Raw genomic sequence first — 14,542 nt, 5'->3', positions numbered from 1 at the left:
CCTATACAGAAAAACCACCAAAAAAAAAAAAAAAAAAAAAAAAAGCTCATTTTGCTTAAGAATAACTATTGAGCTGTGAAATATGTAAGTATGGTTTGCTTCTGTCTCTCCACCGGGCTTTACGTGTCAGTACTTCCAGCAACTTTGCACTTTTAAATGTCTCGAAAACCTTTTTTTCTTTTTTAAGTTTTTGTCATAGGGCACGCGCACTCACCAGAGAGAGTAACAGAGAAAGTGAGAAATCACCCTTCCCAGGAGGATGGCCACCCCACCATCCCTTCTCCTCCGTTTCCCTCCTGGGATTTTGGACACAAATGCACACACGCTTAGCATGATTTTCAGGCCTCCAGGTCTGGGACTGGAACCATGCTCGGCCGTGTGGGAGTCCAGTGCCTTAACCACTATTATTTTTTTTTAAAGAAAACGTCACAGAAGAGTGAAGAGCAAAATGTGGACATGCACCTTCCCGGGCGCTCCAGAGGCCACCGCTGCTAACACTGCCCTGCGTTTCTTGTACCCATTCTGAGCACACGTAGTCAACGTACATGGAGACAGACACGCACTTTCACATAGATAGTCGCACTACGCACACTGATCAGCACCTTGGCTTTTTTTTTTTTTCTTTCCACTTAAAAAATGCCTGAGCTCCATCTTATCGGATATGTTCATTGGCCTCATTTTTTTTTTTTTTTCTTTCCACTTAAAAAATGCCTGAGCTCCATCTTATCGGATATGTTCATTGGCCTCATTTTTTTTTTTTTTTCTTTCCACTTAAAAAATGCCTGAGCTCCATCTTATCGGATATGTTCATTGGCCTCATTTTTTTTTTTTTTTCTTTCCACTTAAAAAATGCCTGAGCTCCATCTTATCGGATATGTTCATTGGCCTCATTTTTTTTTTTTTTTCTTTCCACTTAAAAAATGCCTGAGCTCCATCTTATCGGATATGTTCATTGGCCTCATTTTTTTTTTTTTTTCTTTCCACTTAAAAAATGCCTGAGCTCCATCTTATCGGATATGTTCATTGGCCTCATTTTTTTTTTTTTTTCTTTCCACTTAAAAAATGCCTGAGCTCCATCTTATCGGATATGTTCATTGGCCTCATTTTTTTTTTTTTTTCTTTCCACTTAAAAAATGCCTGAGCTCCATCTTATCGGATATGTTCATTGGCCTCATTTTTTTTTTTTTTTCTTTCCACTTAAAAAATGCCTGAGCTCCATCTTATCGGATATGTTCATTGGCCTCATTTTTTTTTTTTTTTCTTTCCACTTAAAAAATGCCTGAGCTCCATCTTATCGGATATGTTCATTGGCCTCATTTTTTTTTTTTTTTCTTTCCACTTAAAAAATGCCTGAGCTCCATCTTATCGGATATGTTCATTGGCCTCATTTTTTTTTTTTTTTCTTTCCACTTAAAAAATGCCTGAGCTCCATCTTATCGGATATGTTCATTGGCCTCATTTTTTTTTTTTTTTCTTTCCACTTAAAAAATGCCTGAGCTCCATCTTATCGGATATGTTCATTGGCCTCATTTTTTTTTTTTTTTCTTTCCACTTAAAAAATGCCTGAGCTCCATCTTATCGGATATGTTCATTGGCCTCATTTTTTTTTTTTTTTCTTTCCACTTAAAAAATGCCTGAGCTCCATCTTATCGGATATGTTCATTGGCCTCATTTTTTTTTTTTTTTCTTTCCACTTAAAAAATGCCTGAGCTCCATCTTATCGGATATGTTCATTGGCCTCATTTTTTTTTTTTTTTCTTTCCACTTAAAAAATGCCTGAGCTCCATCTTATCGGATATGTTCATTGGCCTCATTTTTTTTTTTTTTTCTTTCCACTTAAAAAATGCCTGAGCTCCATCTTATCGGATATGTTCATTGGCCTCATTTTTTTTTTTTTTTCTTTCCACTTAAAAAATGCCTGAGCTCCATCTTATCGGATATGTTCATTGGCCTCATTTTTTTTTTTTTTTCTTTCCACTTAAAAAATGCCTGAGCTCCATCTTATCGGATATGTTCATTGGCCTCATTTTTTTTTTTTTTTCTTTCCACTTAAAAAATGCCTGAGCTCCATCTTATCGGATATGTTCATTGGCCTCATTTTTTTTTTTTTTTCTTTCCACTTAAAAAATGCCTGAGCTCCATCTTATCGGATATGTTCATTGGCCTCATTTTTTTTTTTTTTTCTTTCCACTTAAAAAATGCCTGAGCTCCATCTTATCGGATATGTTCATTGGCCTCATTTTTTTTTTTTTTTCTTTCCACTTAAAAAATGCCTGAGCTCCATCTTATCGGATATGTTCATTGGCCTCATTTTTTTTTTTTTTTCTTTCCACTTAAAAAATGCCTGAGCTCCATCTTATCGGATATGTTCATTGGCCTCATTTTTTTTTTTTTTTCTTTCCACTTAAAAAATGCCTGAGCTCCATCTTATCGGATATGTTCATTGGCCTCATTTTTTTTTTTTTTTCTTTCCACTTAAAAAATGCCTGAGCTCCATCTTATCGGATATGTTCATTGGCCTCATTTTTTTTTTTTTTTCTTTCCACTTAAAAAATGCCTGAGCTCCATCTTATCGGATATGTTCATTGGCCTCATTTTTTTTTTTTTTTCTTTCCACTTAAAAAATGCCTGAGCTCCATCTTATCGGATATGTTCATTGGCCTCATTTTTTTTTTTTTTTCTTTCCACTTAAAAAATGCCTGAGCTCCATCTTATCGGATATGTTCATTGGCCTCATTTTTTTTTTTTTTTCTTTCCACTTAAAAAATGCCTGAGCTCCATCTTATCGGATATGTTCATTGGCCTCATTTTTTTTTTTTTTTCTTTCCACTTAAAAAATGCCTGAGCTCCATCTTATCGGATATGTTCATTGGCCTCATTTTTTTTTTTTTTTCTTTCCACTTAAAAAATGCCTGAGCTCCATCTTATCGGATATGTTCATTGGCCTCATTTTTTTTTTTTTTTCTTTCCACTTAAAAAATGCCTGAGCTCCATCTTATCGGATATGTTCATTGGCCTCATTTTTTTTTTTTTTTCTTTCCACTTAAAAAATGCCTGAGCTCCATCTTATCGGATATGTTCATTGGCCTCATTTTTTTTTTTTTTTCTTTCCACTTAAAAAATGCCTGAGCTCCATCTTATCGGATATGTTCATTGGCCTCATTTTTTTTTTTTTTTCTTTCCACTTAAAAAATGCCTGAGCTCCATCTTATCGGATATGTTCATTGGCCTCATTTTTTTTTTTTTTTCTTTCCACTTAAAAAATGCCTGAGCTCCATCTTATCGGATATGTTCATTGGCCTCATTTTTTTTTTTTTTTCTTTCCACTTAAAAAATGCCTGAGCTCCATCTTATCGGATATGTTCATTGGCCTCATTTTTTTTTTTTTTTCTTTCCACTTAAAAAATGCCTGAGCTCCATCTTATCGGATATGTTCATTGGCCTCATTTTTTTTTTTTTTTCTTTCCACTTAAAAAATGCCTGAGCTCCATCTTATCGGATATGTTCATTGGCCTCATTTTTTTTTTTTTTTCTTTCCACTTAAAAAATGCCTGAGCTCCATCTTATCGGATATGTTCATTGGCCTCATTTTTTTTTTTTTTTCTTTCCACTTAAAAAATGCCTGAGCTCCATCTTATCGGATATGTTCATTGGCCTCATTTTTTTTTTTTTTTCTTTCCACTTAAAAAATGCCTGAGCTCCATCTTATCGGATATGTTCATTGGCCTCATTTTTTTTTTTTTTTCTTTCCACTTAAAAAATGCCTGAGCTCCATCTTATCGGATATGTTCATTGGCCTCATTTTTTTTTTTTTTTCTTTCCACTTAAAAAATGCCTGAGCTCCATCTTATCGGATATGTTCATTGGCCTCATTTTTTTTTTTTTTTGGAGAGGTTTTTGCTATAGGGCGCATGCGCTTGCCAGACAGACAGAGCTTGCTAAAGATCAGCGGGTTAAAGAACAACGAGACATCAGAAACTGCAGAGAAAATCTAGGAGCCCACAGGTGTTGGGTCATCAGGAGAGTCACGATGTGTTTTTCTATGCAAAAATGAGTCGTGACGTTCCTGACCTAATACAATGTGGGAGTCAGACTTTCCTTCAGCAAGGATCCAAACTGGGTATTTCTGCCCCCCACGCTGTATGGCCCACTCAGAGGACAGGTCAGTTTCTGGCTCTACGTATGGATGTTGAGTCCTTTCACCCTAACGCTTATCCTCGATGCCAGTGTGAGTAGAACATGCTGTTGTGCAGCGCTACCTCTGGGTGTTCAGTAGAACAGAGACCTGGCCAGAATGTACGTGCTGCCGCTGAGGGAACTGCGTTGCGAGCATTATTCTAAGAGTCCTAAAGCACGCTCTGCCTCCATCTCTCTCTTCCAACGCCCCACCTGCTGCTGTGACCCAGGCGCATTATCCGCGACTTGCTTGAGACCGAAGAGATTTATATTAAAGAAATTAAGAGCATAATTGATGTAAGTAGATTGGGGTGGGGGTATTGAGCATATACTCAAGCTGGAAAAGTTTTGTTGCACAGACAGAAAATTAGTTGCCAAATGTCTCCAGAGTTTCCCCCCAAGTTTCAGATTTTTATAATACCGCAAGTGTCACTCTGTTGGATTAGTGCTCACTGGGCATCTTCCATAAAAGTGACAGCCGTTTGTATATCTGTGTTGACTTCTTATTCATTGTCCTTGCCAGTAGGAATAAGACGATTATTATTTTTTAGAGGTTTTTTCCCCCCATAGGGTGCATGCATTCACCAGAGAGAGACCATGAGAGGGAAAGTGAGAACTCATGCCCTGTAGGAATGGCCACACCACAATTCCGTCTCCTCCATTTCCCTCCCGGGATCTTGGGCGCACACGCACGTGCACCCAGTATCATTTTCAAGCCTCGAGGCCAGGCGCTTGAACCACGGTTGACCGTGTGGAAGTCCAGCACCTCCGCCACCACATCATCTGCTGGTCCCCAGGATAAGAACATTCTTCACTCCAAAGAATTGCGCCAGTTCGTATTTATTTCAGGAATGACCAATGAGGTTCACATATGCTGACCCACAAAGGATATTAGAATTCACATGCTTTTGATACTTTCATAAGGGAAGACTATTTCTTATTTAATTTTGCATACATACAGAATTTTTAAGTTTTAGAGGGTTTTTTTAGCCATAGGGTAAGTGTACTCATCAGAGAGACCCAGAAAGAGGGGGGGAGTGAGAAAACAGCCCTGGGGGATGACCACACGGTGATTCCTTTTCCTCCTTTATCCTCTCAGGATTTGGGGCACACATGCACATGTGTCTGGCGTGTTTTTCAAACCACTGGTCCAGAACTTGAACTGTGTGGTTGACCACGTGGGGTCCAATGCCTTAGCCACCACCCTACCTGCTGGCCTACCCAAAGGAAGTATGTGCTAGAATGGCTTCCAGGGGCCGTGTGTCCTGTAGGCCCCGGTCGTTTTAGTAAGACTTTGGATCTTGAAGTAGCTCACTCGGATTCTCTCTCACGTGTTTCTATCTGTAAAACCTGCTCGTTTCCACCTCCGCAGGGGTATATCACTCCAATGGATTTTATCTGGCTAAAGCATCTGATTCCAGATGTTCTTCAGAATAACAAGGATCTCCTGTTTGGGAACATTGCAGAGCTCTATGAATTTCACCACAGGTGTGCATTTCTAAAGCTTGGAACTTGGAGATGATGTTAAATGTTTTTGGGCCTGAGCAGGTGGTTTGGGGTCAGTGGGCTGGGTCAGGGCAGGAGTGTGAGAAGGAGGGAGAAGCTCCCGGGGTCTCTGAGGGAGAGGGGGAAAGGCCTCCGTGGAGCGCGGAGCTGTGTCAGGCACCAGTGTCGTTCAGCGGTGTGTCCCTGAGCTCGTCTCCTCATGCCGCACCAGCATTTACTGGGCCTCTGCTCCAGGCTCTGTGCTCCACACTGTGGTGCGAGGGTGACCGAGGTCCTGTCGGCATGGAGGATGCTGGGAAGGAGGGTGTAGGAGACGTCACCTGGTCAGAGGAGTAGTCCTGGCAGCGCAGGGCTTCTTGGGTAATGATTCCCCAGAACTGGAGGAGGAAGTGACTCAGGGAAGCGTCTCCCACTCTTACTCACACGTGAGGAAACTGCCGCTTCTCCATCGCCTCTACTCACTGTGATGGCATCAAGCCCACACCGCTGATCGGTGGAGAGAGAAGGACGCTGGGCGAGTTTCCCCACACCGTTTACCAACCCAGCCCTGTCTATGCACAAGACACCAGACTGAAGCCGAACCCTCCTGCCACTTTCTCTAGAGAAGTCGCTCAGCGCCTTGGAGCTCAGGTTCACACTTTTGAAAGCCTGCCATGCCGAGTTTGGTGGAGTAAATGAGATACTATTTGAGAAGCACTTAGCTATGCCTGCCCTGCAGTCAGCTCTCGCGGGTGTTAGCAGCAGCCATCGCAGAGGTTCTTGGGCGCATGAGCGTCACACGGTCCAGTCGGTCTAAGCTCGTGCTTAGCATTCTCAGAGCAGCTGCGGTGGCTTCAGAGTAATGCCTTGGAATGCTTTTTTCTTTTTTTTTTTTTTTAAGAGGTTTTTGCCTTAGGGCGTGTGCACGCGCTGGAGAGAGAAAGAGACAGAGACAGTGAGAGGGAAAGTGAGAAGTCATCCTCCAGGGGGGATGGCCACATCACAATCTCTTCTCGTCCAATCTCCTCCTAGGATCTTGGGTGTGCATGCACATGAGTTTCAAGCCACTGGGTCCAGACCTTGAACCATGGTCGGCCACATGAGAGTCCAATCACATAACTGCTACGTCGTTTTCTAGGCATCTCTTAAAACCTATGTGATTTGGGGCCAGCCAGTGGTGTGGTAGTTGAGGCAGCTGGATCCCATGTGACCGGCTGAGCAGTTCAAGTCCCTGACCTATTAGCTTAAAAAACACGCCGGCCACATGTGCATGCATGCCCAAAATCCCAATAGGAAAATGGAGGGGAAGGGATTGTGGTGTGGTCATCCCTGGAAGGTGGGATGACTTCTCACTTTCCCTCTCTCTCCCCCTCTGTCTCTCTGACAAGCACACATGCCCTATAGAAAACAAAACAAAACAAACAGAAAAGCTTATGTGATATTCTTGTTTAAAAAAAAAAAAAAAAAAAGAAGTAACACCCATACATGTAAAAATCAAGACATTGTTACATTTTTTTCTCCCCAGGACTTTTCTTAAAGAGTTGGAAAAGTGCGCTGAAAACCCAGAAGCCCTGGCGCATTGTTTTCTCAAGCAAGTAAGTCTGAGCCCCAAGTAAATCACATTAACCACGTGAGTGGAGTGTGAGTGGTGAGGGCACACGGAGACACCGACGGTCTGTTTTCCTCCACCCCACCCTCCAACTTTATGAAAGTACGCTTTGCCTAAAATCCCATGTGTTCAAGGTGTACATGACGGCGTTACGTGTGTATACATTGGGAAGTGACCACAGTCAAGCGAATTAGCACGCCCGTCATAGTCACCGTCCTGGGAGATCTGGTCAGGATGAGCTTGGAGGAGCAGAGAAGGGTGGCCCAGGCGGGCGGGGGGACGCAGGTGTTGTCCGCTGTGCAGGCTCAGCTGCAAGGTAAGTTCTACAGTGGGTGTGCCGTGGTGATTGGGTGGTGCCGTGTACTCGGAAGTCGCTGAGGGAAGGCCCTCTCTCTGTCGCCCACATGAGAAACAGGAGTCCTTTGCAGTAGGGTTGGCTTCCCAGCTTGGTCTCTCTTCATGTAGCATGAGGAGGATTCTAGTCCGAGCTCACACTCCTAGGTAGGCATAACCGCACATCCCAGCGAGATGGGAGTCTGGACACTCATGCCCCAAACCAACGATCTTCTGAAAGGGCGAGGCATGTTGACGGCAAGAGCCGGACAGAGGGCCCCAAGCCTCACGCTAAAGCTGCATTAGTTCTCTTATGAGAAGTATTGGTGTTAAACTAAAAATCCCAGGAAATATGTTTTCTTCTGTATTTGTACTTACTTACTTAGACTTTTTTCCATGACAGAGAGACAGAGGGAGGCAGAGACGGGCACCTCAGAGTCCTCATGCTGCGCCCCCAGTCTCTGACAGCCTGGCCCGCTGGTGTGTGTGCGTGCATGCGTGCGTGTGGCACCCAGCATACCCAGGAGCTCCCTGGGACACAGACCCGTGACTTTTTCCACGTGGCTCTGGTTGTGTGACAACTGTGCCACCATCTGGCCCCCCCACTTTATTTTTTAAAGCACAAGGATGGTTTGGATTTTTGTTTGTTTGTTTGTTTAGTTTGCTATATGACGCGTGTGCTTACTACAGAGAGGGGAAATGAGAACCCCTCTATCCTTCCAATCGGGGAGATGGCCACTCCACAATCCCTTTTCCCCTTCTCTCCTCAGGATTTTGGACACGCACGTACATGTGGCCGGCATGGGTTTCAAGCCACTGGGTCCAGGACTTCAGCCACACAGCTGGCCACGTGGGACCCAGCCGCCTTAACCTCTACGCCCCCTGCCGGCCCCTGACTTGAAATGTTTAAATCTGCAACTTGTTTTATGCTTAGCACAGTCCGTGATGTTCCTGTTCCCCAACGCCATTCTTCCAGCCCAGCGCCTTCCTCACCACCCAGACTTCTTCCCTCTTTGGGCTAGTGGGACCTGGCACAGAGAAGTGTCCTTCCCAGCATCACTCTCTGCAGGCACTTCCGTGCCCCAAAGGGTGACCACAAAGATGACCCTGGCTTTCTCTCTGTGAGGTCTTCAAATGTATATTATGAAACTGAGTATTATGAAAAACTGTGGGACCAGCAGTTGGCGTAATGGCTTTGTCACTGGACTCCCATGTAGTCGACTGCGGTTCAAATCCCGGTCGAACCCAGTTCAACTCACACCAGGTGCATGTGCATGCGTGCCCAAGATCCCGAGAGGAGAGTGGACAAAGGATTGCAGCACAGCCATCCCCCCAGGGGGTGATTTCTCCCTTTCTGTCTCTCTTTCTCTCTCCTTCTGGAGAGTGTATACACCTCATAGCAAAAACCTCTCCAAAACAAAAGAAAAACTATGCACATAGTTTTGAAAAATTTTTGAATGAAAATAAACTCATACTTTAATTCCATTTTTCATGAGCTTTTTGTTTCTTTTGAAAGAACTATTTATTTAATTTTATTTACTATTATCATTATTTCTCAGTTTGCTATAGGGTACCAGAGGGAGAGAGGGAAAGTGAGAAAGCAAGCCACCGGATCCAGGACTTAAATTTCAGTGGGCCATGTGGCAGTCTAGCACCTTCAGCACCACGCCGAAATTTCCTCTTTCCTACTTCTTCCTTCTTTGCAACTCGCCTTCATTTACCTTCTCCTTGTTTTTCTTTTCATGAGCCCAAGACAAGTCAAACACCTTAAAAAAATTTAAATATCCAAATCATAGCTGATAAATCTAAGAACAAAACTAGTGATAAAATGAAAGCAAACTCCCCTCCCCCCCCGCCCCTGTATTTCAAGGGTCTGACTGAAAGGAGAAACAACCTTCAGCCTCAGAGCCCGTCCTAGCCCCACCTCAGTTCTCAGCCTCCTCAGGGCTTCTCATTAAGTGGCAGAACTCAAGGTGTATGAGAAACTCTCTTGTCCTCTGATCCCATTCCTTCCTGGATGACTAGCATAGGTTTAGCAGTGTGTTGTGGTATTTCACACTCATCACACTACAAATGTCAAGAACTATTTTGTGGGACCAGCAGTTAGCATAATGGCTATGTTGCTGAACTCCCATGTAGTTGATCGCGGTTTGAGTCCCGGACCTGGTGGCTTAAACTCACACTGGGTACATGTGCATGAATGCACAAGATCCCGAGAGGAGAATGGAGGAGAATGGCAGCATGGCCATCCTCTCGGGGGGTGGTGTGTGTGTGTGTGTGTGTGTGTGTGTGTGTGTGTGTGTGATTTATCCCTTTCTGTCTCTCTGTCTCTCTCTCTGTCTTTCTGGCGAGCATACATGCCCTATAGCAAAAACCTCTTTTCAAGGAAAAAAAAGAGGTTTCTTCTATACATCATCCCATTTAATCTCACAGTAATCATCGTAGTTGACTACTGTTATAAGCCCACTTAGCAGATGAGGAAACTAAAGGCCGGGAAAGTTAGGTAACTGACCCCCGTCTTCATCCGTTAGAAAGACTGATGAAGCCAAGAACAGAACCTAAGCCATTTACCACCGAGGCCCACAGTCTTAATCCAAAAGCAGCCATGTCTCCTTGTGTGAATGTGAGTTTTTGGTAGCAATTTTATATCCTGATTTATTCTATAAGGTGATGAGAGAAACTGAGTACTTTTATATATTTCTGGTTATGGTGCATTCTTTCTCAAAAGGATTTTGTACTGGCGGACTCTTCACCAACTGGCTCCTCTCAGTGCCTCCTGTGAGTCAGGCAGACCAGCGTCTTCGCCTGTGTCACTTCTGGGTGACTGTGGCATAGACACTAAGATGCGAGGGACCAGGACTTTCTCATTCAATGATGTCTCCCCAGCGGCTGGTTCAATATTGGTTTCTAGGACCCATAGCCTGGCAGAGAGTATAGGCTGTCTCTCCCTGACTCTTACCTGGCCCATGGAACTGGATTTTGGCATGGCTTTGACCCCTGCGCATCCCAGCTTCCTCTAGGTTGGTTTCTAAAACCCGGAGCTCAGTGACTTAACTCTCTTCACTAAGTCATACCTCTGTGGTTCATCGGATGGCCAGAAATCAATGCAGAAACACGAGGACACTATATAGAACCAAAAGAGCTAACTCACAAGAAGATCTGTCAATTATAAACATCTATGCACCCAACACTGGAGCACGCAAATATGTGAAAGAAAGGCTCCTAGACCTAAAGGCAGAAATACACTGTGACACAGTAATTGTTGGGGACCTCAGCACCCAGCTGCCTCATCCAGACGAAAAATAAGCAAAGAGATACAGGATCTAAACAATACCATAAACTAAGTGGACTTGAGGGACATCTATAGAACTTTTCGCTCAACAACACCAAGTGTACATTTTCTACCTCCCTCATGGAAGATTTTCAAAGACTGACCACATGATAGGGCACAAAGCAAGCCTTCACAAATTCAAAGCTATTGAAACTATACCCAGCATCTTCTCCAACCACATTGGAATTAAACTCGAAGTGGATAATTCACAACACATGGAAAGTAAACAACCTACTCCTGAATGACCTCACAAGCACTGAAGAAAGTAGGAAAGAGAACAAAAGATTCATTGAAACCAATGATAACAAGCACACAAGTTTCCATAACTTATGGGATACAGCCAAAGCATTCATAAGAGGGAAATTTATAGCAATTGGTGCTCACAAGAAAAACATGGGAAGGTGGCAAATAGACAACTAACAACACACGTCAGGGAACTTGAAAAACAAAAACAGCAACAAAAAAGAGAGAGAGCAAAGAAAGATGAACATTCAAGCAGAAATAAATGAAACAAAGAATAAAAGAACTAAACAAAATCAATTAAATGGGGCGAGTGATGTGGTTGTTAAGGGCACTGGACTCCCACATGGCCGACCGTGGTTTGAGTTCCTGGCCTGGTGGCTTGCTTTCTCACTTTCTCTCTCTCTTTGTCGCTCTGTCCCTCTCTGGTTAAATTTAAGTAAATAAATAAACAAAGTTAAATAAAATCTTTAAATAAAAATTAAACCAAAAGCTGGTTCTTTGAGAAGAAAAACAAAATTGACACACCATTAGCAAGGCTAATTAAATAGAACAGATAAAAGAACCAGATAAATCATATCAGCAATGAAACAGGCGATATCACAACAGGCGCATCCCAGCTTCCTCTAGGTTGGTTTCTAAAACCCGGAGCTCAGTGACTTAACTCTCTTCACTAAGTCATACCTCTGTGGTTCATCGGATGGCCAGAAATCAATGCAGAAACACGAGGACACTATATAGAACCAAAAGAGCTAACTCACAAGAAGATCTGTCAATTATAAACATCTATGCACCCAACACTGGAGCACGCAAATATGTGAAAGAAAGGCTCCTAGACCTAAAGGCAGAAATACACTGTGACACAGTAATTGTTGGGGACCTCAGCACCCAGCTGCCTCATCCAGACGAAAAATAAGCAAAGAGATACAGGATCTAAACAATACCATAAACTAAGTGGACTTGAGGGACATCTATAGAACTTTTCGCTCAACAACACCAAGTGTACATTTTCTACCTCCCTCATGGAAGATTTTCAAAGACTGACCACATGATAGGGCACAAAGCAAGCCTTCACAAATTCAAAGCTATTGAAACTATACCCAGCATCTTCTCCAACCACATTGGAATTAAACTCGAAGTGGATAATTCACAACACATGGAAAGTAAACAACCTACTCCTGAATGACCTCACAAGCACTGAAGAAAGTAGGAAAGAGAACAAAAGATTCATTGAAACCAATGATAACAAGCACACAAGTTTCCATAACTTATGGGATACAGCCAAAGCATTCATAAGAGGGAAATTTATAGCAATTGGTGCTCACAAGAAAAACATGGGAAGGTGGCAAATAGACAACTAACAACACACGTCAGGGAACTTGAAAAACAAAAACAGCAACAAAAAAGAGAGAGAGCAAAGAAAGATGAACATTCAAGCAGAAATAAATGAAACAAAGAATAAAAGAACTAAACAAAATCAATTAAATGGGGCGAGTGATGTGGTTGTTAAGGGCACTGGACTCCCACATGGCCGACCGTGGTTTGAGTTCCTGGCCTGGTGGCTTGCTTTCTCACTTTCTCTCTCTCTTTGTCGCTCTGTCCCTCTCTGGTTAAATTTAAGTAAATAAATAAACAAAGTTAAATAAAATCTTTAAATAAAAATTAAACCAAAAGCTGGTTCTTTGAGAAGAAAAACAAAATTGACACACCATTAGCAAGGCTAATTAAATAGAACAGATAAAAGAACCAGATAAATCATATCAGCAATGAAACAGGCGATATCACAACAGACATAACAGAAATTCAAGAGATCATAAGAAAATTCTACAAGCAACTGTACGCAACAAATAAGAAATCCTGAATGAGATGGACAAATTTCTGGACGCATATCATCTACCAAAATGGAATCAGGAAGACATAGGAAGCCTGAATAGACCCATACCAAGCAATGAGATTGAATCAGTAATAAACTGTCTTCCAACAAAGAAAAGCCCAGGTCCTGATGACTTCATTTCTGAATTCTACAAAGCTTTTAAAGAAGAGCTAACCCCCATTTTACTCAAACTCTTTCTTTTTTAAAAACTTTTTATATTTATACTTTTTAGAATTATTTTATTTAACTTTATTTATTTTTATTTATTTATTTATTTTAGTTTGACCAGAGAGGAACAGAGAGAGAGAGAGAGAGAGAGTAAGAAAGCAAGCGGCCAGGTCCAGGACTTAGACCATGATCGACTAAAAATTTTCAACAAGATATTAGAGAATTGTGTCCAATGACACATTAAAAAGATGATAAACCACGGGGCCGGCAAGTGGCATGGTGGTTAAAGGCACTAGACTCCCACATGGCCGACTGAGGTTTGAGTCCCGGACCTGATGGCGTGCTATCTCACTTTCCTTCTCTTTCTCTGTCTCTCTCTAATCAAACTGAAAAATAATAATAATAAATAAAGTTAAATAAAATAATTCTTTAAAAACTAAATAAATAAAATAAAAAGATTATACACCATGACCAGGTAGGCTTTATCTCAGGGATGCAAGGATGGTTCAAAAATATGCAAATATTATACATCATACATCACATTACCAGAAGGGAAGAGAAAAGATGCAGGCCCACAATGAGATATCACATAAGCCCAGTCAGAATGGCGAAGATCAAAAAACAAAGAATGGTGGGACCAGCAGTTAGCGTAATGGCTGTGTCGCTGGACTCCTATGTAGTCAACCGCGGTTCAAGTCCCAGACCTGGTGGCTTAAACTCACACCGGGCACGTGTGCATGCATGCCCAAGATCCCGAGAGGAGAATGGAGGAGAAGGGATTGCGGCATGGCCATCCCCCCTGGGGGGTGATTTCTCGCTTTCTGTCTCTGTCTCTCTCTTGTCTTTCTGGCGAGTGCACACACCCTATAGCAAAAACCTCACCAAAACAAAGCAAAGCAAAACAAAGCAAAACAAAAAAACAACCTATTTAATGACTGCAGTAAGCTCTATAGCCCCAGCAAGGTGCTACTTTATAGTATGTTCACTTTACTCACTGAGGTTTACATCTAAAGTCAGACACGTGTTCTTAAATACATATATATCAGCTGTGCTTGGTAGTGAAAGTCTTCAAATCATTTAATATCTTTAGTAAATCAATAAATGTGGGGGGAAAAAGGCATGGAAAACAACTGTGTATACCAAAGACAGTGTGGGAGAAGGGGGAAGTGGCAGAGGGTGAGAGGTAGGAAATCAAGGGGGGAGAAAAGCAAAATATATAAGAGGCAAGAAATAGAAAATTATTTGTTGATAGTAACATGTCTGGTAATATCCTTGATTGAGCCAATATACACTTTCTACTGGATGGAAAATCTCATTTTGTATACTG

General features: G+C 42.3%; 1 protein-coding gene across 4 annotated transcripts in view; it reads left to right on the top strand.

Moving 5' to 3' along the window:
* Positions 1 to 14,542, top strand: part of MCF2L2 (MCF.2 cell line derived transforming sequence-like 2) — a 155,803-nt gene that overhangs the window by 82,094 nt on the left and 59,167 nt on the right. For all 4 annotated transcript variants that reach the window (XM_014587426.2, XM_014587431.2, XM_014587430.2 and 1 more), the window contains exons 5-7: positions 4,407 to 4,473; positions 5,549 to 5,664; positions 7,187 to 7,256. In XM_014587426.2, coding sequence (XP_014442912.2) covers positions 4,407 to 4,473; positions 5,549 to 5,664; positions 7,187 to 7,256 — 253 coding nt within the window. The remainder of the gene's footprint in view (positions 1 to 4,406; positions 4,474 to 5,548; positions 5,665 to 7,186; positions 7,257 to 14,542) is intronic.

This window comes from Tupaia chinensis, unplaced genomic scaffold, assembly GCF_000334495.1.
Source record: "Tupaia chinensis unplaced genomic scaffold, TupChi_1.0 Scaffold000212_1, whole genome shotgun sequence".
In the NCBI taxonomy this organism is placed as follows: Eukaryota; Metazoa; Chordata; class Mammalia; order Scandentia; family Tupaiidae; genus Tupaia; species Tupaia belangeri.
The sequence above is the reverse complement of the archived record's forward strand: the minus strand, read 5'-3'. Positions and strand labels throughout refer to the sequence as shown.